The following is a 24,768-nucleotide window of genomic DNA, read 5'->3' on the forward strand; positions in this document are numbered from 1 at the left end:
AGAGGAAAAAAAAACATATTTATAAAGAAATGCACTGAGTTGGTGTGAACAGGCTTGACAATAAGTCAAGGACATTGAGCCCCTCTCAGGTTTCCTCTATCAATAGAAAATTAATTTTAACAGTTAAAAATGAATCTACAACTAAATAAAATTATTTAAAAAAGACACAAAATTTCTAAGAAAAGACACAAAATGACAGAAAAATACTTAATTACTTAAAAGAGAAACAAAATGACCAAAAAAAGACACAACATTTCTAAAAAAGACACAAAATTACTAAAAAAAGACACAAAATTATTTTAAAAAGATAAAATTTCTAAAAAAAAAAGACACAAAATGACCAAAAAAAGACACAGAATTACCAAAAAAAGACACAAAATTCAAAGTGCTCCGTTTGATTGAGGAGGGAAAAAAAGCTATTTATAAAAAAATGCATTGAGTTTGATGTGAACAGGCTTTCCAGCTGTGACAGAGAGGGACTCCAACACGATACAGACTCTTTGTCTCGGCCCTCGGTGTGATACAGACACTAGGGAAACCCCTTTGCTTCTGTTTCTGATCTATCAGGGTCACTTTCTAGTTGAATGCACTGTGGCTTTTCAAAATAAACTTCCACCTTCACAGGCAACGGTTGACTTCAGGCAGTTAAACCACTTGACAACACTGCAAAAAATGTGTGTCTGAAACCAGATAAAACAGTAAATCTGAGGGAAATGATCTTGCTGCATGGACAGATAATTTACCTTGACAAGATTTCTTAAATTCAGATTATTAAATCTAGAAATAAGCATGTTGAACACTTAAAATAAGAAATTAACTCTTAGAACAAGATAAATTAAAGCTGCCAACAGTGATGAACTGGCCCGAGCAGAGTGACCTGATGATTATTTGGTTCTTACCAAGATAAAAAAAAAACTTTTTGTGTCTTTTTTTGATGTTTTCTTTGTCTTTTTGTGTCTTTTTCTGGTGATTTTACGTATTTTGTGTCTTTTTTTGTGGGGTTTATTGTTGGTTTTTTTTTTTGTCTTTTTATGTCTTTTTTGGTCATTTTACGTCTTTTGTCTATTTTTTGGTCATTTTGTGTCTTTTTTTGGTCATTTTGTGTCTTTTTTTGGTCATTTTGTGTATTTTTACATCTTCTTTTGGTCACAAAATGACCAAAAAAGACAAAAAATTTACAAAAGAGATAAATGAAAGCTGCCAGCAGTGATGAACTGGCCCGAGCAGAGTGACCTGATGATCATTTGGTTCTTACCAAGATAAAAAAGTGTTGGATAATTCATCTTGTTTTAAGAGTCTTCACTGCATTTTCTGACTTTTATTTACTGTTTAAACTTTCTTTTAGAACGCCTTACCAGGAAGTTTTAACACTCTGCACAGACTGAAATGCTCAAAATCATGTGTGGCATTTATAAACGGTCTATTCTGACATTTATGTTGGAGATCTTGTTGCAGAAGAAGTGATGTAGGAAAGCACAGTTGGCTAATCTGTGAAGTTATGAATAATTTGAACCAGCATCAGTCTCACACTGGTTATGGATCAGGATTTATATCTTATGTCAGGTTACATGAGGACTTTTGGGAAGGGCTTGAATAAGTGAAACACAGAAATAAGTCAACCAAAGTGTGAATTTTTGCACTAAAATACCTCAAATAACCTCAAAATAATGCATCTACTCTTAATCATATGCACAAACGTGTTACCTATTGTAATTATCAATAAACTATGTAGAAGTGAATCTCATTGCCTCCCAGATGACTCAGAAAAAAGGCACAGAAAGAAAAGACAAAAATATTTTAGTGCATCGTCGTATGTAGAAATGATCCGGCTGATTAATAGATCTGAAATGGCAATTTGTATACATAATTTTTTATTCAACAGCCACATTATTTTGATGAATGGTTAAGAAAAGTCTGTATCCACGGCTTTTTTACTTGTGCTTTCGCTCTTTTTTTTTTAACCTGCAGATTTCTGCTTTGAGGTCTGGCTGTGCAGCTTGAGTTTTACTCCATTTCAAAGCATAATTAGGTCTTTTAGGTGTTGTGTTTCTATCAGCCCAGTCAGCAGAGAGCAGCTGATCTCACATGGAGGTGAGACATCAGTAAAGCCAAAAGCAATTCAGATAAAGCAGCAGAATGCAGCAGAAAGTGATCCCTGAGGTCACAGCGGCATAAATTAAAGTGGTGCAAATAATGTGATAAAGTAGCTCTTCATTAATCTTTTTCTTTACAATCAATGGGAGCCAGAAGTCACAGCCACGTCTGATGAAGAATCAGAAGAACTTGGAAATATAAATGTTAATCTATAATAAACAGAAATATTTCATTAAAAGTAGCAGCGAATGCATCTGCATTAATAAATGGAACAGTTAAAAGTCCGACTCCATCGTACTGTAGCTTCTTCTCCGGATTGTTGAAAGCAAAAGAGACCGGTCTCCCCTCAAAAATGTCAATATGAGAAGTTTACCTCATCATTTGTGTCTTTTATGTCATAATTTGTGTCTTTTTGTCATAATTGTGTTTTTTGTCATAATTGTGTGTCTTTTTTGTCATAATTTGTGTCCTTTTAGTCATAATTTGTGTCTTTTTTGTCATAATTTTGTGTCTTTTTTGTCATAAATGTCTTGTCATAATTTGTCTTTTTTGTCATAAATGTCTTTTTTGTCATAATTTGTGTCTTTTTTGTCATAATTTGTGTCTTTTTTGTCATAAATGTCTTTTTTGTCATAATTGTGTCTTTTTTTGTCATAATTTTGTCTTTTTTGTCATAAATGTCTTTTTTGTCATAATGTGTGTCTTTTATGTCATAATTTTGTCTTTTTTGTCATAATTTTGTGTCAGATTTCCTCCTGAAAACGCTCATCTAAACGCGGAATAAAAAGTGAAGACGCCACTTTTGTCTTCTGTTCAGAGCGTCATCATGTAAACAGAGCCTGTGACTCAGGAGAACAGGGTTCCTAACCTGTTGGAAACAAAAGTAAACAACTTTATACGTACCTTGGCTCAAGTCAAAGACTACTTCACTTCCAGCATTAAATTAAAGTGGTGCAATTAATGTGATAAAGTAGCTATTCATTTATCTTTTTCTTTATAATCAATGGGAGAGTCATTACTGAGCCAGAAGTCACAGCCACATCTGATGAAGGAAGAACTTGGAAATATAAATGTTAATCTATAATAAACAGAAATATTTCATTAAAAGTAGCATCTGCATTAATAAATGGAAATGAGCAGCATGCCAGCAGCATACTGCTCCTCCCAATGAGGCTCCTTGTGCTAAAAAAAAAGTCCTCTGGATGAAAATGAGCCATCGCCTCCTTCCAACACCTCCGTACTCTTTAATTCACTTCATTTAGATCTTCTCTCTGCCACTCGGCTCACTTGATTAGAATGAGAATGTGCAGCATCAGGCCAGAGATGTAGCGTCTCTGGGGAATCATCGCACTGACAAAGATTGAGCGGATGTCCTTCCTTGAAAGACAACTGGCTGATTTGCTAATTTCAAAATACAAATTGATGGAAACACACACTCAACACACACATGCAGACGTGGACACACACACGTCGGTGGATAGCGCTGCTGCAGACCTCTCCGTGTCTCTACAGCGGATATGCAGGCCCAAGAGAAATAAACAGATATGTCACTTTCTATTTAGCTCAAAAACAGAGTGGCTGTCCATCATCTTAATGTGTCACTTTTTGAGTTCGAGGATGAGACTTTGCATTTCATCTGCTGAAGGATTGGGGAGAGGAGAGAATATTTCATGGTGGCATGGAACAAAAAAGCCGAGCGATACAGCTTCGACACTTCAAAACTCTCTTCTTTTCCCTCCGTGACAGCTATATTGTTGCAAAAGTTACAAAATAATATAATTATTTATTTTAGTTTGCTTATTTTTTTCTCCATGCCAAGCGTTATATTTTCCATAAACAATTTAACGTTCAGTGCTGTGAAGCATTACTCACGTTGAAATTGCATTTTTCTCATCCACTCATCCACGTTATTGTACTTTATATATAATGTGTTTGTAATTTTTGGTAATTTTATGTGTTTTTTTGTATTTTTAACATTTTTTTTGTGCTTTTTTGACAGTGTCTCTTTTTGTAATTTCACATCTTTTTTTTTTTGTGTGTGTCTTTTTCTTGGACATTTTTGGTCACTTTACATTTTTTTGTTGGTCTCTTGTGACTTTTTTTTGCTAATTCTGTCTTTTTTATATCATTTTACACCTCCTTTTTAAAAAAATGTCTTCCTGGGTGTTGTGCTGGGAAATATTTAAGGTTTATTGTTAGTAATTTTATGTCTTTTTTTGTCATTTCACATGTTTTTTGATATCTTTTTACATCTTTCTTTTTGGTAATTTTACGTTGTTGTTTTTTTTCGTCTCCTGGGTTTGTTTATCCTGAAAGAGTTTCCATGGCAATGTGTCAATAAAGTTATATATAACATGATAAAGATATAAAAAAGGAGGTTTAGCGGTTTGGTCTCTAACTTTGAGCCGTTCACTGTATATCACTTAATGACAGTTTATTTTTTTGGTTTTGTTCATTAAATGTTGTTCTTGTTCAGCGTTTGGTTGGACTAACAGACTTCGACACTTCAAAACTCTCTTCTTTTCCCTCCGTGACAGCTATATTGTTGCAAAAGTTACAATATAATAGAATTATTTATTATAGTTTGCTTTTTTTTTTCTCCATGCCAAGCGTTAGATTTTCCATAAACAATTTAACGTTCAGTGCTGTGAAGCATTACTCACGTTGAAATTGCATTTTTCTCATCCACTCATCCACGTTATTGTACTTTATATATAACGTGTTTGTAATTTTTGGTAATTTTATGTCTTTTTTGGTATTTTTAACATGTTTTTTGTGCCTTTTTTTGACAGTTTCTCTTTTTGTATTTTTACATCTTTTTTTTTAACTTTTTTTGTGTCTTTTTCTTGGACATTTTTGGTCATTTTACATTTTTTGTTCGTCTCTTGTGACTTTTTTTGCTAATTCTGTGTCCTTTTTATGTCATTTTACACCTCCTTTTTAAAAAAAATGTCTTCCTGGGTGTTCTTCTGGGAAACATTTAAGGTTTATTGTTGGTCATTTTATGTCATTTTTTGTCATTTCACATGTGTTTTGATATCTTTTTACATCTTAGTTTTTGGTACTTTTGTGTCATTTTTGGCAGTTTTACTCCTGGTTTTGTTTATCCTCAAAGAGTTTCCACGGCAACGTAATGTATATATAACATTATATAGATATAAAAAAGGAGGTTTAGCAGTTTGGTCTCATAACTTTGAGCCTTTGACTGTATTTTCACTTAATGACAGTTTATTTTTTTGGTTTTGTTCATTAAATGTTGTTCTTGTTCAGCGTTTGGTTGGACTAACAGACTTCGACACTTCAAAACTCTCTTCTTTTCCCTCCGTGACAGCTATATTGTTGCAAAAGTTACAATATAATATAATTATTTATTATAGTTTGCTTATTTTTTTCTCCATGCCAAGCATTATATTTTCCATAAACAATTTAACATTCAGTGCCGTGAAGCATTACTCACGTTGAAATTGCATTTTTCTCATCCACTCTAAGTTTTTTTGGATTGATTCTCAATCTGTTCTTGGTCATTTTTAAGCCTTTTCAAGTTTCAAAGGTCACTTTGTAGACAGAGCTAATTAATTAAATTAGTGGAGAACTGCTGTTTTGCTGCGCACTGCAAGATGTGCTCCTTGAGCTTTGACATACAGGCTTGAGAAAGTACTGAATAAATAAGATTTATTCCTCACTTGAAGACAAACTGCTGGCTGCCCTGCATAATCCTGTGTTTTCAAAGTCGGACTTACTTGAAATTCAGTCCCACACCCCTGAGGTACAGCACTCTGGCATCCAGTAAATATAAGTATTTAGATAGTATTTCCTTGTTGCACGGTTACATTTAATGATAAGGCTCTGGTGTGAAGATGTCAGATGCAGAGAATGGTGGCTTTGTGCCTGTTAAAGCCTGTAAAATCCAACTTATACAAGACGGATATGTGCACAGGACTTCTTAGTATCTGCAGGCAGCAGCACATTGGCTTTGGTTTGTTAGTTGCAGTATTCAATGTATTGCTCAGAAATCAAATATAATACTGAGTATTACTATGTTTTCATTCGTGTATAATTAGGGCTGCAAGATTATGGCCAAAATGATAATCACGGTTATTTTGATCAATAATGTAATCACGATTATTAATCACGATTATTCATCATGCTTGGGAAAACATCTGTATTTTTATTGCACTACTTTTAAACAAACAATAGGAACAGTTTTTAGTGTCTTGTGCTTGTTGTAAACAAACAGAGATTGCTAAGTGAACACCTCCTCTAGCCGCAGCACATACACACTGTACTGCTACAGGGCTAATTGTTAGCCTGTTAGCACATACACACTGTACTGCTACAGAGCTAACTGTTAGCCTGTTAGCACATACACACTGTACTGCTACAGAGCTAACTGTTAGCCTGTTAGCACATACACACTGTACTGCTACAGAGCTAACTGTTAGCCTGTTAGCACATACACACTGTACTGCTACAGAGCTAACTGTTCGCCTGTTAGCACATACACACTGTACTGCTACAGAGCTAATTGTTAGCCTGTCAGCACATACACACTGTACTGCTACAGAGCTAACTGTTAGCCTGTTAGCACATACACACTGTACTGCTACAGAGCTAACTGTTAGCCTGTTAGCACATACACACTGTACTGCTACAGAGCTAACTGTTCGCCTGTTAGCACATATACACTGTACTGCTACAGAGCTAATTGTTAGCCTGTCAGCACATACACACTGTACTGCTACAGAGCTAACTGTTAGCCTGTTAGCACATACACCCTGTACTGCTACAGAGCTAACTGTTAGCCTGTTAGCACATACACACTGTACTGCTACAGAGCTAACTGTTAGCCTGTTAGCACATACACACTGTACTGCTACAGAGCTAACTGTTAGCCTGTTAGCACATACACACTGTACTGCTACAGAGCTAACTGTTAGCCTGTTAGCACATACACACTGTACTGCTACAGAGCTAACTGTTAGCCTGTTAGCACATACACACTGTACTGCTACAGAGCTAACTGTTAGCCTGTTAGCACATACACACTGTACTGTTACAGAGCTAACTGTTAGCCTGTTAGCACATACACACTGTACTGCTACAGAGCTAACTGTTAGCCTGATAGCACATACACACTGTACTGCTACAGAGCTAACTGTTAGCCTGTTACAGGTTTCTCTTAGAAGGATAATGCATATTAACATTTCTGACTGTTTTCGACTGGTGAATGTTTTAAAACCAGTTTCACAGCCTGCAGCAGCTGTATATCAACTTTTTTGAGCATGTGGAAAAAATCAGTTTGCAATAGTGTAAGAAGAAAGTTTTTGTTGCTGTAGAAATACTTTGTACATGTGTAATTAAAATGTGTGCAGGAAAAATATATATATAAAAATGCTCTATAGAAAAGCCTCCTGCTGCTTCCTTTGAACTAACTTACTGTGAAACTTTGTCTGGGAAAATGCAAACATCACCTCCGACCAGGTGACAGCAATTAAGAAGAAAGATATAGAAATATAGAAATATAGAAATAGCCTTTGAGTTTGTTTTATGTAGGTCAGACAGGGACATCATTATAAAATTGAGACTGTTTCATAACCAGTTTATAAACTTCTTCTAGCTGCTTTGTGATAATAAAAAAAAATGTCCATCTCAAGTGAGACAATGTTACACGACTGCAATACTAATGTTTTTACATTTGGTCTAATGTATTTTTGATTATTTAATTTGAAGTTAAAGGGTTCTGTTAGTGAAGCATTCCTCAAATCCATTTAAGATCCATTCAGGCAGCTTGCCAATAAATGTCAGTTGTGGATTAAGTTTTGCCATTAAAGTCAAAGAGAAAGTGTATGTGGGAAGGAAGATGTAGTATTAAGTATCAAACCAAATGTGATGGACATCGACGATCACAGTGGAATACAAAAAGGGACACAATCTGACTGGACTACAATCGTTTTCAACACTCCTACACTGTAAAAAAATGTGTTTAAAAACCAGATAAAACAGTAAATCTGAGGGAAATGATCTTGCTGCATGGACAGATAATTTACCTTGACAAGATTTATTAAATTAAGATTATTAAATCTAGAAATAAGAATGTTGAACACTTAAAATAAGAAATTAACTCTTAAAACAAGATAAATTATCTAAAACTTGCATCTATTTTTGGTCATTTTGTCTTTCTGTCAATTTGTTTATTTTTGGTGGTCATTGTAACATATTTTTGGCAATTTCTTTTCTTTTTTTGGTCATTTTGTGTCTTTTTTTGGTCAATTTGTGTCTTTTATTTGTCAATTTGTTTTTTAGTGGTCATTTTTACATATATTTTTTTGTCATTTTGTGTCTTTTTTGGTCAATTTGTGTCTTTTTTGGTCAATTTGTGTCTTTTTTTTGTCAATTTGTCTTTTAGTGGTCATTTTTACATATATTTTTGGTAATTTTGTGTCTTTTTTTAATCATTTTGTGTCCTTTTTTGTAAATTTGTGTCTTTTTAGTGGTAATTTTCTGTCTTTTTTGGTCATTTTGTGTATTTTTTAGTCATTTTTACATCTACAGTCTTGGAAACAGTCTTGATAATAACCAAAATCATTATGAATAAAACCATGTTAAATGACATGAAATTACATTTGGTTAATTTGTGTCTTTTTTGGTCTTTTTATGACTTTTTTTTGTCGATTTGTGTCTTTTTAGTGGTAGTAGTTAGTCACTACTTAATTCATTGATAGATTTAATAATCTTATTTTAAGAAGTCTTGTCAAGGTAAATTATCTGTCCATGCAGCAAAATCATTTCCCTCACATTTACTGTTTTATCTGGTTTTTAGACACATTTTTTACAGTGTGGTGATTGAATTCCAGTTGATGGAACCAGCACCATCACTAACATACTGATGATTATATCAGTGACAGTTATTCATATGACATGAGTTAATTCTTCCACTAGCAGCTTTTCTTCTGAAGACATTCGAAGGACACATAGTGTGTTAAAGGACCAGCAGCTGGTACAGAATGACCTCAGATATCTCTGCAGTAGAGAGCTGACTTCAGGCCGATTAATGTTCTATCTTCATCTTCTTTAAGCCCACTTTCCCTTTCTTCCGAGCATGTCTTTTTGACTGTGGATTATGGTCGTAGCTGGTATAAAGAGGCTCTTAAAGTGGGAGGAGAAGAGTTTCTGTCTCGTGAGTCATTTCAGATTATGCCCCCTGTGGGTGCACTGTGGCTTTAACAGTGTAGGAGCCTCTTCTAATGGTTCCCCTCTGTCTCTGGAAGGACATTATCATACAAAACATGGTGTTGATGTCTGGTTTTTTTTCACCTTTTTTATGTGTTCAGTTATTCACTCTGGCTGAGGAACCTGCATGTCGACATCAGGCTGTAAACCGTAAAACATCAGTGTTTTCAGGTGTAAATGGCTGTGGAATGACCTTTTAGAGTATACTCATTCATGATATTAGCTCAAAATGTATCTGGATCAGATTTTGTTTATTGTCTCTTTATTGTCGGATTTTGATCTCGTTTTATATTGATGATAAGACCAACAAGATTTAGAGCAGGGGTCTCAAACTCAAATTACCTGGAGGCAGCATCAAAATGACCAAAAAAAGACACAAAATTACACAAAAAATTACTTGAAAAAGACACAAAATGACAAAAAAGACACAAAGTTATTTAAAAAAGACAGAAAAAACTAAATTACTTAAAAAAGAAACAAAATGACCAAAAAAAGACACAAAATGACTGAAAAAACTAAATGACTTTAAAAAGACACAAAATTACCAAAAAAAGACACAAAATAACTAAAAAAGACACAAAATTACCAAAAAAAGACACAAAATGACTGAAAAAAACACAAAATTACTTAAAAAGACACAAAATGACCAAAAAAAAAAATGATCCAAAAAGTACACAAAATTACTAAAAAAAGACACAAAATTATTAGAAAAAGACACAAAATTACTAAAAAAAGACACAAAATTACACAAAAAAGACAACATTACAAAAAAAGACAAAATGACCAAAAAAAGACACAAAATGAACCAAAAAGTACACAAAATGAACCAAAAAGGACACAAAATGATTAGAAAAAGACACAAAATTACAAAAAAAAGAAACAAAATTATCAAAAAAGACACAAAATTACCAAAAAAAGACACAAAACCCATGATTTAGAGGTTCAGCTCATCAGTCTCAAATGTGTCCAAATATTCCAGATATTATATAAATATATAATATAGGCTATAAATATATATATAAAATAAATAAAAGTAATCCAGGTGAAGGTTTATTGTACCAAGTGAAGGATTGTTGACCTACAGTTTGTTTGCCTGTTTACCTCGTTGCTCAACCTTCAAGCACATAAGCTCCATTGTTATTCTTTGCCCCGACTCATCATGTTCTTAGGCAGAATGCAAATCTATTATCCTCTGGTTCAGCCGCACTGGGCTTGTTTTTGTGTGTAGCTGTTAGTTGCACTGATGAAAAGACCACCTGCCGTCCTCTGGCCCTTTGATTAGATTATGAAGTCAAAGGGAAGGATTAAACTGATGTGACGTAGACGAGCAGTGCTTACTGTGTCACTATCAGAGCTCCCATCTACTGTACATCTTATATTAATAGAGGCTCCGTCCCTCTAGTCCACATCACTGTCAATCATTATGTATGAGAAAGAGAGAATTATAGCATTTTTTCTGGATATGGTAATAAAGTCATTAGGGTCCTATGACGAGAAAGACTACGTCAAAAAAGGACCTGAGGGCATCAGAGACTGTTCATGTTTTTAAGAGCAAACTTAAGACTTGTATTTTTAATTTGGCTTTTACTTGAACCATATTTAGAGATTTTTCTGCTCATGCATCTTAGTGTTGCATCTCTTTTATTTATTTATTTATTTGCTACTATTTATTAGTCTATTTCTATATATACATATTTTGTCATGCTCTATTTCTTAATTATTTATTTATTGTTTGATCTTTTTTATCTAGCCTTTTTTAATTTTAATTTATTTATTTTATCTTATCCTATCTTACTTTATTTTTTATCTAGCTTTTTTATTTATTTATTTTTTAACTTTCCATTATTATTATTGACTTTTACTTTTTTAAAATGTATTTTTTTATTATATATATATTATTTTATTTAATGTTATCTTATCCTATCTTACTTTATTTTTTTTATTCAGCTTTTTTTTATTTTTTATTTATTTTTGAACTTTCCATTGTTATGATTGACTTTTACTTTTTAATCTTTAGTGAAATTATCTGTCCATGCAGCAAGATCATTTCCCTCAGATTTAGTGTTTTATCTGGTTTTCAATCACAGTGTGCAGTGTGCAGTAAGACACTGAAAGAAGACAGAAGATTGGAACCTGTTCTTGTTTTTTTCCCACACCACCACTTTGTATATAGACCTTTTAAAAACCTGGAGCAGGCTGACAGTCTCAGGGAGAGACCAAGGAGTCAGCAGACCGTCTGGGGGTGTGGACCAGGAGGCTGGGTGGGTAAAAAACACAGTAGACCCCTTAAACACGACACAACACAAAAATGTGACAAAATGACCAAAAAAAGACAGAAAATGACCATAAAAAGACACTAAATGACTGAAAAAACACTAAATTACCTAAAAAAGACACAAAATTACAAAAAAAGACACAAAATGACCCAAAAAATACACAAAATTACTAAAAAAGGACACAAAATTATTAGAAAAAGACACAAAATTACCAAAAAAAGACACAAAATTACTAAAAAAGGACACAAAATTATTAGAAAAAGACACAAAATTACCAAAAAAAGACACAAAATGACCCAAAAAATACACAACATTACTTAAAAAGGACACAAAATTATTAGAAATAGACACAAAATTACCAAAAAAAGACACTAAATGACATAACATTTCCACTTATTGCGGTAACAACAACACGGCAGATAATAAACGGTCCGGTAGCAGCTGCCTTTCTTTTTGTTAACCCTTTCAGTTGTAGGGCAGAATCCCTGCAGAAAGCTAGCCTGGCTAACACCAGACTAATCTCAAATGAGATGTGGTCTGGGAACCAGCCGTTCATTTCTCCGTAGAGGAGGTGTGGTTTACGATCCTCCGGAGCCGTTTATTGGTCGCTTAGAATGTCTATCAAAGCGTAGGTAGCTCTTAGCCAATCAGATCAGTTATACCAGATGACGTAGTAGAGCTACAGAAATGGATGTTTGTTGTGTGTGTGTCTGTGAGAGTGTTGCTTGCTGCTTTGCTCCTCCAGTTCTCGCTTTCTGCAAGATTATTAATTTTCATGCTTTATTCCCCCTCATGTCATTCAGCCACACACATCCACTGATTTTATGGGCAATAAACAAGCTGCTGCGGGTCTCTCGGAGGCTCCGCTGTCCCCCGGCTCGTAGCGAGATCACCTGCGTTACAGTAGCGGGGCTAATAGCGGTAGCGCTACGCTACCGTTACGGCGTTAGCGGGGGGGACAGCGGAGCCGCCGAGAGACCTTTCGCCTTTCAACTTTCGCTCTAAACTATTTAAAACATCAAACGTCATCGTCTTGCCGTCCCTCCTCATTCTGTGATTGGATCTCTAAAACAGGGCTAAGAAACCTCTCTGGTTTCCAGACCCCTTGGCAGTTCGAAATGAAATCGAGCGTGCAAGGCAGTCTGGGTATTGGGTATAGTATCTGGGTATATTTAACGGTAAAATTTCTAATTTATGCAGCATTTATAAAGTATTTTCTTGTCAATTTTATAGCAGAACAGCGTTTCTTTTGGTGGAAAAACGTTTTATTTCTTTTACGGTAAAATATGGAAAGAAATGGCAACAATTTTAAACGTGAAATCAACAGTCCTAATATCATCTTACCGCAAAATTAGAAAAAGTTGCATCATATTTATTACGGTAAAGTTCAGCTGCTGTTTTTTTTTTTTTTTACAGTGTTAGCAATGATAACACTCTGGTTAACACAAGCTGAAGAGATGTTCGCGTTTTGTTGCACGACACAAAACACAAATACCCCCACTTGTGAATTTTTAAGTTTTTTACGTGTCCTTAAAAAGGCGGTTGCTAACAAGTGGCTAAATGATACAGATAATTTAGTTAAAGAGATAAAGAAACCGATAATTTAGTTGGTTTATGAGATAAAGATACAGATATTTTTCTTGGTTGAACAGATACAGATAATTGGTTTAAGAGATAAAGAAACAGACTGTATAGTTGGTTTAAGAGATACAGATACAGATAATTCAGTTGATTTAACAGATACAGATAATTTACTTATTTGAACAGATACAGGTAGTTTAGTTGGTTGAACAGATACTGGTAATAATGATGTGTTTGCTCATCCAGAAAGCTTTCGTCCATCACAAACTTAGTAAAGCTAGTTTGACATTTGATAATTGGCACCAAGCAAAAAGTGCAGCAGAGGCTGAAAAAAATCCCATTTTGGCTTGATGATGGCGCTACATGGAAGCTATTACATTTCATCCTGAGGGGGAGGCACAAATGTCTGAGCCAAATTTATTAGAAATGTCAGGAGAAAAAGCCAACCCAAGCCATCCATCCATTTCAATATTTTAGTCTGGATCAAAGTGGTAGATTGGCCCAAATACCAGCATCGCCACTATGTTTTAAAATAAGACGTGGAAACTACCCAGATATGAAAAGATGTATATGGAATGAATAGTAACAACATTTTTGAAAGTTCCTATGAAACCGCAAAATGGCCCTGCATTCTATAATTACCACTGAAATATAGAATTCACACATAGTTAGTTATCGTGGCTGCAGGTTCAAGTCCCACATTGTTTGGGTTCTTGAGAAAAAGACACAAAGAGCCAATTCACCCCAAAATCTAACTTTGAAAAACACTGTTTCTTTCCAGAATTCATGACCTATTTAGTCATGAAAATCTACAGACAGCAGAAGAGTTTATTGTTTATTGTTTTCTATTCTTCCTGGGGTCCAACATATAATATACAGGACATACGACTTAAATTAAAACAAACTTAAAGAGTTAACAATGGGAATAGTGAAGCAAAAAAAACAAAACAGAAATAAAACCAAGAATATAAAAGATGGCAAAGCTTCAAAATCAGATTAAATATAGATTTCCTACATAGTTTAATACACCATAGCTGAGCTAGTTGATATACCTTTCTAACATATTATTCTATAGTTTTAATAGTAAATTAATAGTAATAATTTCCATATATATCCATTTAGGAGATGTTATTTCATCTTCACATTTAATATCCATTACTTAAAGCTAGATGTTATATATCATTTAGTACTATATATATGTGTTTATTATGTAGTAGTTTGTACTCTTTACTGAACCATATTATTCTATATCTTTAATGGAGTTCATTTATGAATAACAGTTTCATAATTAGTATCTGTATCCATTTAAGTGATGTTTTTTCAATAATAATTTAAAGTCTTTTGTGCTAATGGTTTGTTCTAAATGTTTGGGAAGTCATGGGTCTGTACATTGCTGGGTTTTTTTTTTTACTGAAGTTTGTCTTAAATATATATACATATAATAATATATTATAAAAATATCAAAATAATATTTAGTAAATTTATATTTTAGATTTTGAGGTGAACTGTCCCTTTAATTTCCTGCCGGTACAATAATTAAATTCTATTTACCAGGACAAAGAGGCAAAATCGTTTCTTTATAATTAATTCATGGAGCGTATTCACACAGTTAATGGTACAAACTTTTAATTTCAGGTACAAATTATTAACTTGTGTGCATAAAGTATTATATTTAATAGTAAAGTTCTCCCCTTGAAACCAGCTGCTGGTCCCTTTAGTGTCCTTAATACACAGTGAGAGTGTTTGTGGTGTTTTTACAGTCCAAGACACACTGTAAAAAATTAACTGGTGTTTTATGGTAAAAAACCAGCAGCTGTGGTTTCCAGAACTTTACCGTGATAAATACGGTGCAACATTTTCTAATATTTTTTATACAAGCACTGTTGATTTCACGTTTAAGATTGCAATTTTATTCCATATTTTACCATGAAAAATAAAAAGTTTTTCCATCAAAAGAAACGCTGTTCTGCCATATAATTGACAAGAAAATACTTTATAAATACTGCATTAATTAAAGATTTTACCACTAAAAATGACAGTATATTTCTGTTAGAGATATGGTGTTTAGTACATTTGACAGTGAGAAAAAGTATCTTTACAAAAAATAAATGCAAAAATTACAGTGACTGCTTGTATATGTGAAGCTCTTTGAGGCAAATCTGTGATTTGTCATTTTGGGCTGTATAATTGACTTGACACTATATATATATATATATGTATATATATATATATATATATATATATATATATATATATATATATATACTGTATATGTACATATATCATCTTTTTTATTATTATTTGAATTGTTTGTTTATTTATTATTTATTTATTCATTTTATTTCCCACATAAAGCACACACGACAGACCACAGAAAAGGTGAAAAAATAAACAAAAAGCACAGCACACACCAAAAAAAAAATAAAATAAAATCAATAATAATAATAATAATGAAAAAAAATAAAAATAAAAATAAAAAAATCGTGGGTTAGCAGATTTTTACTGTAAAATCGACATTTCTTACAGTTCATGCAGGGAGCTCCTTTCTACTCGGACTGGCCTGGAAGTTTTTAAATATTTAACAGGCATAACCAGGAGAACTTGTTAGTAAGCATGTCGTGCACTTGGGCATTTTATGACGTCTTGCATCGTGGCTCCTTGAGTGAGTGACTATGAATCTAATTCATCCCTGATAGAAAAAACAAAAGTGATACTAATGAATACTATAGCTTTGCTCCTGAATGTTAATGAGCTCTTTATCCATTCTCAGGAAGGGAGGCTCAGTTTTCCAAAAAATTTTAAGCCCTCCGTGGAATCCAAATAAGGAAGAAGGGGGTTTTAACCCTTTATTGGGCGAAGAACTATATTTGGTAACTTCAGTGGATATAAAAATAGGGTCCCCATGTCTCTCTGTTTGGTCTTAGAACCACATGGACTTGTACGAGGAGAACTTGACTATGACGGCACGCTAAGGCCAAGTATGAATAAAAACACAAATTTCCTAGATTAAAGTGCCAAATCTACAAGAAAAAAAGTCACAGATTTACGAGACAAAAGTGGGGGGAAAAGCAACTTGTTTCTCGCAGATTCACCACTTTAAATCTCATAAATATGCACTTTTTTTCTCGTAGAATTGCCACTTTAATCTCGTCAACTTTTTTACCATTAATTTGAGATTTTTTTCTCACAAATTTGTAACTTTTATTACGGTTTATTTGAGATTTTTTGGTCACAAATTTGAGATTTTTTTCTCATGAATTTGAAATTTTTTTCCGTTAATTTGAGATTTTTTGGTCACAAATATGAGATTTTTTTTAAAGTGCCAAATGTACAAGAAAAAAATGTGCTGATTAAAGAGATTTAAAGTGGCAAATCTGCTCGAAAAAAAGTTGCAGATTTATGAGGCAAAAGTGGGGGAAAAAAGCAACTTTTTTCTCACAGATTCACCACTTTAAATCTCATACATCTGCACATTTTTTCTCGTAGATTTGACACCTTAATCTGGTAAACTTTTTTTCTCAAATTATTACCCCCCTCCCCCAGGGTCCGTATGTTGTTTTTTTTTACACATTCTGGCAGTATCCTCCAATATTCTCTACACTGGAAAAAAAGGAAAGTTGTTTTTGAGTTTGCTCAACTCTGAATTCAGAATTTTGTCAACTCAACTGTAAGTTGTACCAATTTATAATTTTACATTATAATAACTTTTAATCCTTACTTCTGCAATGTGTTGAATTGGCACGATTGTAACGCCGCTATGAAATGTCAGCTAATGTTGCAGTTGAGTTAGCATTGATACGCTAATGGCTACTCTTGTAGCTGTAACAAGCAGCGCTGCTAGCATCAGTTAGCCACTAGCGTCAGTTAGCCGCTAGCATCAGTTATCCGCTAGCTTTCGCTAATGACCGAATTTCACCACTTTCCCACATTTCACAACAAAGAAATAAGAGTTAGCAGAATTATTGTCCCTTGTTGTGAACCCCAACTTAAAGATATAAGTAACAACAACTCACCAACTTGTTTTTGAGCAGACAACTGGCTTCCTTTGTTGTGCTAACTAATGTTATTGCCCTAAAAGTCAATAATTTATATTTCCAAGTTTTACCAACTTAAATCACTGTTTTAGGCCAAAAAATACAAGTTGGCTTTTTTGCAGTGTAGGGTTGAAATTTGGGATTTGCATGTATTTCAATGAGTGTCCTATTAAGGGTTAATATGAGGGGTGTGAAAGTGGAGTTTTTGTTTAGTGGATGTCTGTGTTATTTGTAGCTATAGAGGCCACGTCGCTCCTATTCTGACAGTATGTAATTTATTTATTTATTTATTTGTGTATTTAACAGAGACAGTGCATGGCTCTCAGCTGTACCAGAATTAGCTACTAGCTAAATTCCATCTGTAGTCCCTGGGCAGGAACAAATAACATAAATCTAACACAAACAAACAAGCCTTTCAGACAGCAACAACAGAGTTTCACACTCTTAAAACACAATAGAACAGCAAGAGTAAAGTCACAGTATTAAGACACAACACAACACAATGTTAAAATACAACACTAAAGATATATATAATATCCTCCAATATTCTCAAGGGTTGAAATTTGGAATTTGCATGTATTTCAATGAGTGTCATATTAGGGGATTATGGAATACATTTTCCCATCAGACAATGTACTCCATCTCCCTAAAATGTTTCAAAAGATGTCTAAAAGCTCATTTAACTGCTGTTTTAAAATTCTAATTCACACACAAATACAAATTTTTGTAACATGTTCATTTTTGTTTTTAATTGTTTTTGTTATCGTCATTATAACATGTTGATGTTATACATGTGTTTTTTCTATTATCAGTTTATTACTTTCTAATAACTATGAAATTTTAGGTGGAGGCTTTAAATAAGCCCATCTCCCTGCACTTTACATCATATGTTATCTTTGTCATTTTATGTAATTCTAACTGTGCAAATAAAATAAACCTAAACCTAAAGGGTTAACTGTCTATTAAGGGTTAACGTGAGGGGGGGTTAAAGTAGACTTTTTGTTTAGTGGATGTGTGTGTTATTTGTAGCTATAGAGGCCAAGTCGCTCCTATTCTCATTCTAATTGGATCTGCACCCTCGCTCTGTTTTTCCTCCCCGTTCCCAGAGAGAGGACCCTAGTCTCCCAGCCACCCAGACAGCCAGGCGGAGAGAGAGAGAGATGGAGATGGAGAGAGAGAGAAGGAGAGAGGGAGGAGTCTAGTGGTGGAGCTCTTTCCCCTGACTGTGTCTGAGATGTGAGTGGTGGAGCGAGAGAGAGAGAGAGAGAGAGAGAGAGAGAGAGAGAGAGAGAAGGGAGGGGGGGCCAAGTGAGGAGCTGAGAGACCGAGAATGGATGGGCGACGGGAAACTGTGCGAGCGAGAGAGAAACAGTGATCGGAGTGTGCTCAGAGTCAGAGCAGCGGAGGAGCAGAAAGTCTACAAGCTCACAGCAACATTAGAGCAACGTGGAGCAACGCAACTCTCAACACACACACACACACACACAAGGGGACACAAAGAGAGACACAAGAGGACAAAACCTGCAGAAGAAGAAGACAGACTGGCAGCCGTCCTCTGGTAAAAGGAGACACCAGAGAGGGACCGGAGCATCCGTCCTCTTCACTCCAGCAGCAGAAACAGAAACAGAGGAGCTCTGTCTCATCTCGTGCATGTGTTTGTTGCTGCCAACTTCAATTTCACACTCGCCCAGTGTTGTTTTTCCTCGGTTTTGCCCTCTGCACTCCACAGTCATGATCCCTTGGCTGCTTGTGCTCCTGTGGATCTCCGCACACGGTAAGTTCCTCCACATTAACTTGCTTATGCATGTCATCTCTGCTGTGCTGTGTGACTTGCTGGCTGGATCGCTGTGGTGTCTGAATGAATGAATGAACACATCTATATAAAGCTGTGATGTGTGAGCTTGTCCTGCCGTCTGTGTGTTTAACAGCTTTATGATGGAGCTGTCTCTTGTGCACTGGCATGTCTGATGCAAAAGGAGGAAATTAGAGGAGAAAGTGTGTCCTGGGGGGTTAATAATAAGGAGCTGTGTGGAGACTTCTACGCTGCACTTTTGTCCAGTTTGTCGTAGCCGTCAGAGCTGACAAGTTAAAGACTTCCTATGCAGGCTTTATATTCATGTCACACACACAGACACACACAAACAAAGCCCTCTAACCCCGGTCCGCTTCAGTCAAGCGTTCACTCCTGAGTCACATTGTTTTGAACTGACAGCCCTTCCCCGTTGAGTCCAGCTACGGGGGGTCTGCTCGCAAGAAAAGAGAGAGGAAAGTTAACGGTGAAGTGCTTCAGAAGAAGAAGACTCCTGAGTAAAAGCTTGGCAGCTCCAGCCCCCTTTGGACACTCTCTCCTGTTGTTATTTTTATTCCTAGACAGTGTGTTTGTGGACACAATGAGGATGGATTAGTTGTTTCCCCAGCTTGCCACCAGGTGGTTGTCTTTGGAAAACAATAGAGGTGAGCAAAGTACAGCACAAGTCTCTGGTGTGTGTGTGATGGATCAGATTCTGGAGGTTTGTCAGGTTGGTTTACTGGGGGTCAGGGTCAACGACACGGCCGCCACCTCCTTACAAAGCCTGACCCCTCCCCCGTCATGTCGGACTACATCGTGAGGAGGGGGCTCTGTGTTGTGGAGGATGACTGTGTGTTCTTGTTTCCCACAGGGAGCTGTAACCTTTAGCGTGGAAAAGTCAGAATCTCCGACGTGAGATCTCAGTTTGTTGACACTTTGCCTTGAACTGACAACACAAACTTGAAACAAGAGCATTTATATGTAGCTCTAGAGCCAATAAAACACACACAAGAATGCATTAAATACAACATTTTGCTGTGATTATATGTTGGGAAACGGGGGGAAATAATATCAGGATGGGCAACATTTAAACTGACTTGCATGTTGAAGCTTCTAATTCTGTTTCTGTGCGTCTCCGGTGCTTTAACGGGCAGCAGATTTGCTGTCTGCTTTTCTTCATGACTGTGTGTGTGTGTGTGTGTGTGTGTGTGTGACCTGGGACAGAGACTTAAGCTGTATAAGTTGACCCAGAGATTGGACAGAATCAAGCTTTCTGTCCAGGTCGTGGCCTTGGTTTCGGGGCTGCAGATGCTGTGACTGTTTCCCGATATTGCTGCTTTGCTGTTTTCTCTCCTCCTGATTTCATTGTGCAGCCTTCCTGTATCTGTACCATCTGTGCTCACTGTGATGCAGAAATACATGATCGGTCATTAGTCTCTTCTCCTTCACTCTGTTAAGCATCTGCTAAGTTTTCTATCCACAACTGTTCTATCCAGTTATATCCATTCCTTTGCAAGTTTATAGGAGGAATAACATCCTAGTTTTATTAGACATTAAAACCACAGCAGGGGGGGTTTATTTATTGGCACGCTGCACACTTTGTTTGGCCCTTTTATTCTCCCATTTTCCTTCCCATATGATGAGAGGCTGAGCCCCAGCTCTAGGAACAACTAACGCCATGCATATCTCAGATAGCAGCAGCTGGAACGAGCCGATTGCTACAACTGGAATGAGATGGGATTGCTCTGCATTCCTGCACACTCGGTTATTACCATAATATAAAATACTTCTCTCCCCCTGCCAGGTAAACAGGGGATAACAACCTGCCTTCTATATGTATGCCTCCGGGGAAGAAAAAAGTGCTTCCCTGTAGCTTACTGTTGTTGTACAAATTACGGCTCAGTTTATGTGGCGAGCCGGTGTCAGCAGAAAGCTGCGGAAAAAACAATCTCGTTTTTATGAACGGGGGGACAGAGGGGAGCTGTGGCCGCAGACGCAGAAAAACAGAGAAAGAAAGAGAGTGAAGTCAGTCTATATGAAGAGGCTTTTCTCTCTCTCTCTGTCTCAACTTTGGGAAATAAATGGTCCGGGGAAAAGCAGAGAGGGAGGAGAAAAAGCTGTAGCGAGGTGCTCCTGACTGCTCCTGCATCTAGGGCAGCTTTTCTCTGGCTGTCACCTCTCCTGCCAGTGACAGATGACACAGCAGCAGTCAGGAGGATCTGGGAGACAAGTCTCCAGGAACACATTCACCTCAGGCCAAACTAGTCCAGGACCTCGTCCATCCCCCCCCCCCTCCAATCTATACGCTGTCCATCCTCTCCCACATTCTTCACTTGCCTCTTGATTTCACTCCCGCCACATTTCTCTCTTTTTCTCTGTGAAAACCAGCCCTCTCTCCCTCTCTGTTCTTTTCTAATTCCTTTGGCTGTGAGTTGCAGTGTGATTGAGAACCCCGAGCCTGTGTCGGGGAATGGGTGAAATATGTGAGAGCATGGTGTCCCGCAGGAGGAGGGGCAGTTTAAGAATAGTCTTGTACTGGATGTGCCAGGCTCTGAAGAAAATGTGCTGGAGAAAAATCACACATTGTCACTGTTAAGTGTACGGCGGGCTCAGTCCCTGTTTCCCTTCTGTCTCCCTCTTTTCTCTGTTTTCTTCCTCTGAATGGCACCTATATGCAAGCTGTCTGTCTGGCTTCTTTTTGGTCCACTTTCTCAGGGAAATTAAATCTTGATGGGCTATCCTTGACTGGAGGTTTGCCCACTAGGGGCAGTGCTGCTGCACAGGAATGAAATCCTGAAATCTTCTTAAAAAATCTCCCTCTCAATCTCCTTCATTATCTCCCACCATCCATCCCCCCCTCATATAACGTGTCAGAACCCCTCGATTTCAGCCACACTAAGCTGTTTCTTGGTGCTGGGAATCATGTCTTAGCAACCCCCCCAACATCCCCCCGTTTCATTTACTGCTGTCTATTAACTGCTGACTGACGAGTCTAAATCCGCTTTTCATGGGCGGCGGGCTTTGATACATATTTCTCAACCAAAGTATAATTAAATGTCTTTCCAATGTCATGTCTGGATGTGTGTGTGTGGATTTTTTTTTTTAATAGAAGGAGAAATCATTCTCATTTCTCCAAAGGGAAAGAAAAAAGAGAAAGAAATACAGCCCATTACGTTGCACAACACTACTCAAACATAAATACCAATTTTCAGCCTCATTATTATGAATGGTTATTTGTAAGCAAGACACACTGCTGTCTTATGCATGGATTATGACCATAATGACTTAGAGGTAATTAATTGATTTATCCCCATTCTATCAGAATGCTAAAACCAATGTGCATTTTTCTTGCCTTGCTGCAGAATACAGACTAAAATGGTCTGTTTTCTAAAGGGACTCTGGTCCAGGACCACCACTGTGCCTGGTGAGACCATAGACTATATGGTATAGTATATAAATAATGGACATAGTGATGTCACCTGTTGGTTTCCGTCTCCATCTTGTTTCCAACCAAACGCTGAACAAGACATTTACTGAACAAAACGTTCAAATAAACTGTCATTAAGTGAAAATACAGTGAAAGGCTCAAAGTTATGAGACCAAACCGCTAAACCTATTTTTTTTATATCTATATAACGTTATACATAACTTTATTGACGCATTGTCATGGAAACTCTTCCAGGATAAACAAACCCAGGACTTTCATCCGGGAGACATAAAAAAACAACGTAAAATTGCCAAAAAAGACGCAAAAGTACCAAAAAGAAAGACGTAAAAAGATACAAAAACATGTGAAATGACAAAAAAATGACATAAAATGACCAAAAATAAACGTTAAATGTTTCCCAAGCAGAACACCCAGGAAGACATTTTTAAAAAAGGAGGTGTAAAATGACATGAAAAAGACACAGAATTAGCAAAAAAAGATGTAAAAAAGATGTGAAATCCCAAAAAGAGACACTAAATTGTCAAATTTTCAAAAATTGTCAAATTGCAGGAATGTTGCCAATATCACGATATGCATTTTTTTTTACCCATAAAAGAAATATAGCGGTATAATCGTGAACGATACGATATGGCACAGCCCTACTTCCTGGTTTGCCTCCCTGCTCAGAGGTTGCCGGAGGTTGCCGCCTGGCTAAGACACACACAAGTGCCCTTGTCCTGTTGGTATGACTTCCCCTCACCATACATGACAGTTGTCTTGACTAATGCTCGCCTGTCTGGATTATGCCATGCTAACACAGTGAGTGACAGATGACGCCATGGCTCGGTCATGCACCCCGTGGCATGCAGTTTGTTTTCTTGTTTGTGCTGCATGTCCCATCAAGGCGAGCCAGCTTAAGTCACCTCAGCTGCTGTGACCCCTGCTCATTTCTGTGCCACGATAGATTAAGCCCCCTGTAATCCCTCTGAGCCGAGTGCCCTGTTGGATATTTATGGTAATAAGTAAACATATGAATAAATAATCTGAGAGGCTGCTGCTGCTGCCGGACAGCTGGAACTTGTAAGTCCCAATGTTTGGGAATGAGAGACGTCATTTTTGTGTGTTTGGTGAGATAAATAAAATAAATACGCAGTGGTGGTTCTACACAGGGGCCGACAGGGAAGAAGCCATTGGCCCCTGCTGTGGCCCCTTTGTCAAATTAATAATAAAATGATCAATTTATAACAATAAAAACTGGAACAATTTTAAGCTTGTTTTTGTTCAAACAATATCTCATTGTACACGAAAGGAACCCAGAATGTTACTTTGTATAATAGTTTAACTCTATGGAGTCTTAAAGGGCTGTTTTGTCCATTTTTTTTTTATCTTTTTCATGTGTTTACGTGTCTTTGTAAGTCATTTTGTCTTTTTTGGTCATTTGTGTCAGTTGTTGTGTCTTTTTTAGTTATTTTGTGTCTTTTTTGTCATTTTCATGTCTTCTGTGGGTTTTTTTTTTGGTTATTCTGTCTTCTCATTTTGTGTCTTTTTTTTAGTCATTTTGTGTCATTTTTTGGTCTGCTTTGTTTTTACATCTGGATGTGATGAAGTCATGCTTTGGTGGTTTTGGAGACTCCAGAGGGTTAATTGTGCAATAAAATATTTTATATATATAGAAAGATCATTCTGACTATACTGCACTTTAAAAAAAAAAGTGATTGAGCACAAAAATGAGAAATGTCATTGTCATACAAAAAAACCTGTTATTGTTGGTGAGTCTCATTATTTAAATCAATGTATTTGTATCTTCCAAATGTACTTAAATGAGATGTTTAAACAAGCTAAAATAAAGATTTTGAAAGCTTAAACATCATCTATCACCCACAGTAAAACTGGTCTCGAACCGCCACTGACGAGAAAAAAAAAAACCCGCCGTTTCCAAGAAAATTCAGTTTTGGCCAAGACTTTTCTACGTGGTCGGTGAGATAAATATAATAAATCCATCAATAAAAATAGAGATAGAGATGGGCATGTGTTGACCAAATGTTTCAGTCATCAGTAGGCGAGATGGAAATGTAAGTATAGTATATCCGCTGACTGCAGTTTGGATGAAAGCCTCGTTTCCAGTCTGTCAGGATTCGGGTCAGCCAGGGAAGGAATATGATTAGTTTGGAGTGTTCTTGGAAAACCAGGCAATGATCTGCTTCCACTCACTCAGTCAACCAGTCAACAGCATCAAGCTGTTTACTGTGGGGGGTTTATTATCCATCCAGAAGAGTCTTTCCCCAGCCCCAACACTTTTCTTTAGCACCAACCAATCAAGCCCCAAGCCCCTCATCT

The 24,768-nt window shown here is 36.3% G+C and overlaps 1 protein-coding gene across 1 annotated transcript in view; it reads left to right on the forward strand.

Moving 5' to 3' along the window:
• Positions 1-18,674: 18,674 nt before the first annotated feature.
• Positions 18,675-24,768, forward strand: part of kirrel3b (kirre like nephrin family adhesion molecule 3b) — a 339,909-nt gene continuing 333,815 nt past the window's right edge. Inside the window, exon 1 of the mRNA XM_059330957.1 lies at positions 18,675-18,989. Within this exon, the coding sequence (XP_059186940.1) occupies positions 18,866-18,989 (124 nt within the window). The 5' untranslated portion in view covers positions 18,675-18,865. The remainder of the gene's footprint in view (positions 18,990-24,768) is intronic.

Source organism: Centropristis striata, chromosome 4, assembly GCF_030273125.1.
Source record: "Centropristis striata isolate RG_2023a ecotype Rhode Island chromosome 4, C.striata_1.0, whole genome shotgun sequence".
Lineage (NCBI taxonomy): Eukaryota > Metazoa > Chordata > Actinopteri > Perciformes > Serranidae > Centropristis > Centropristis striata.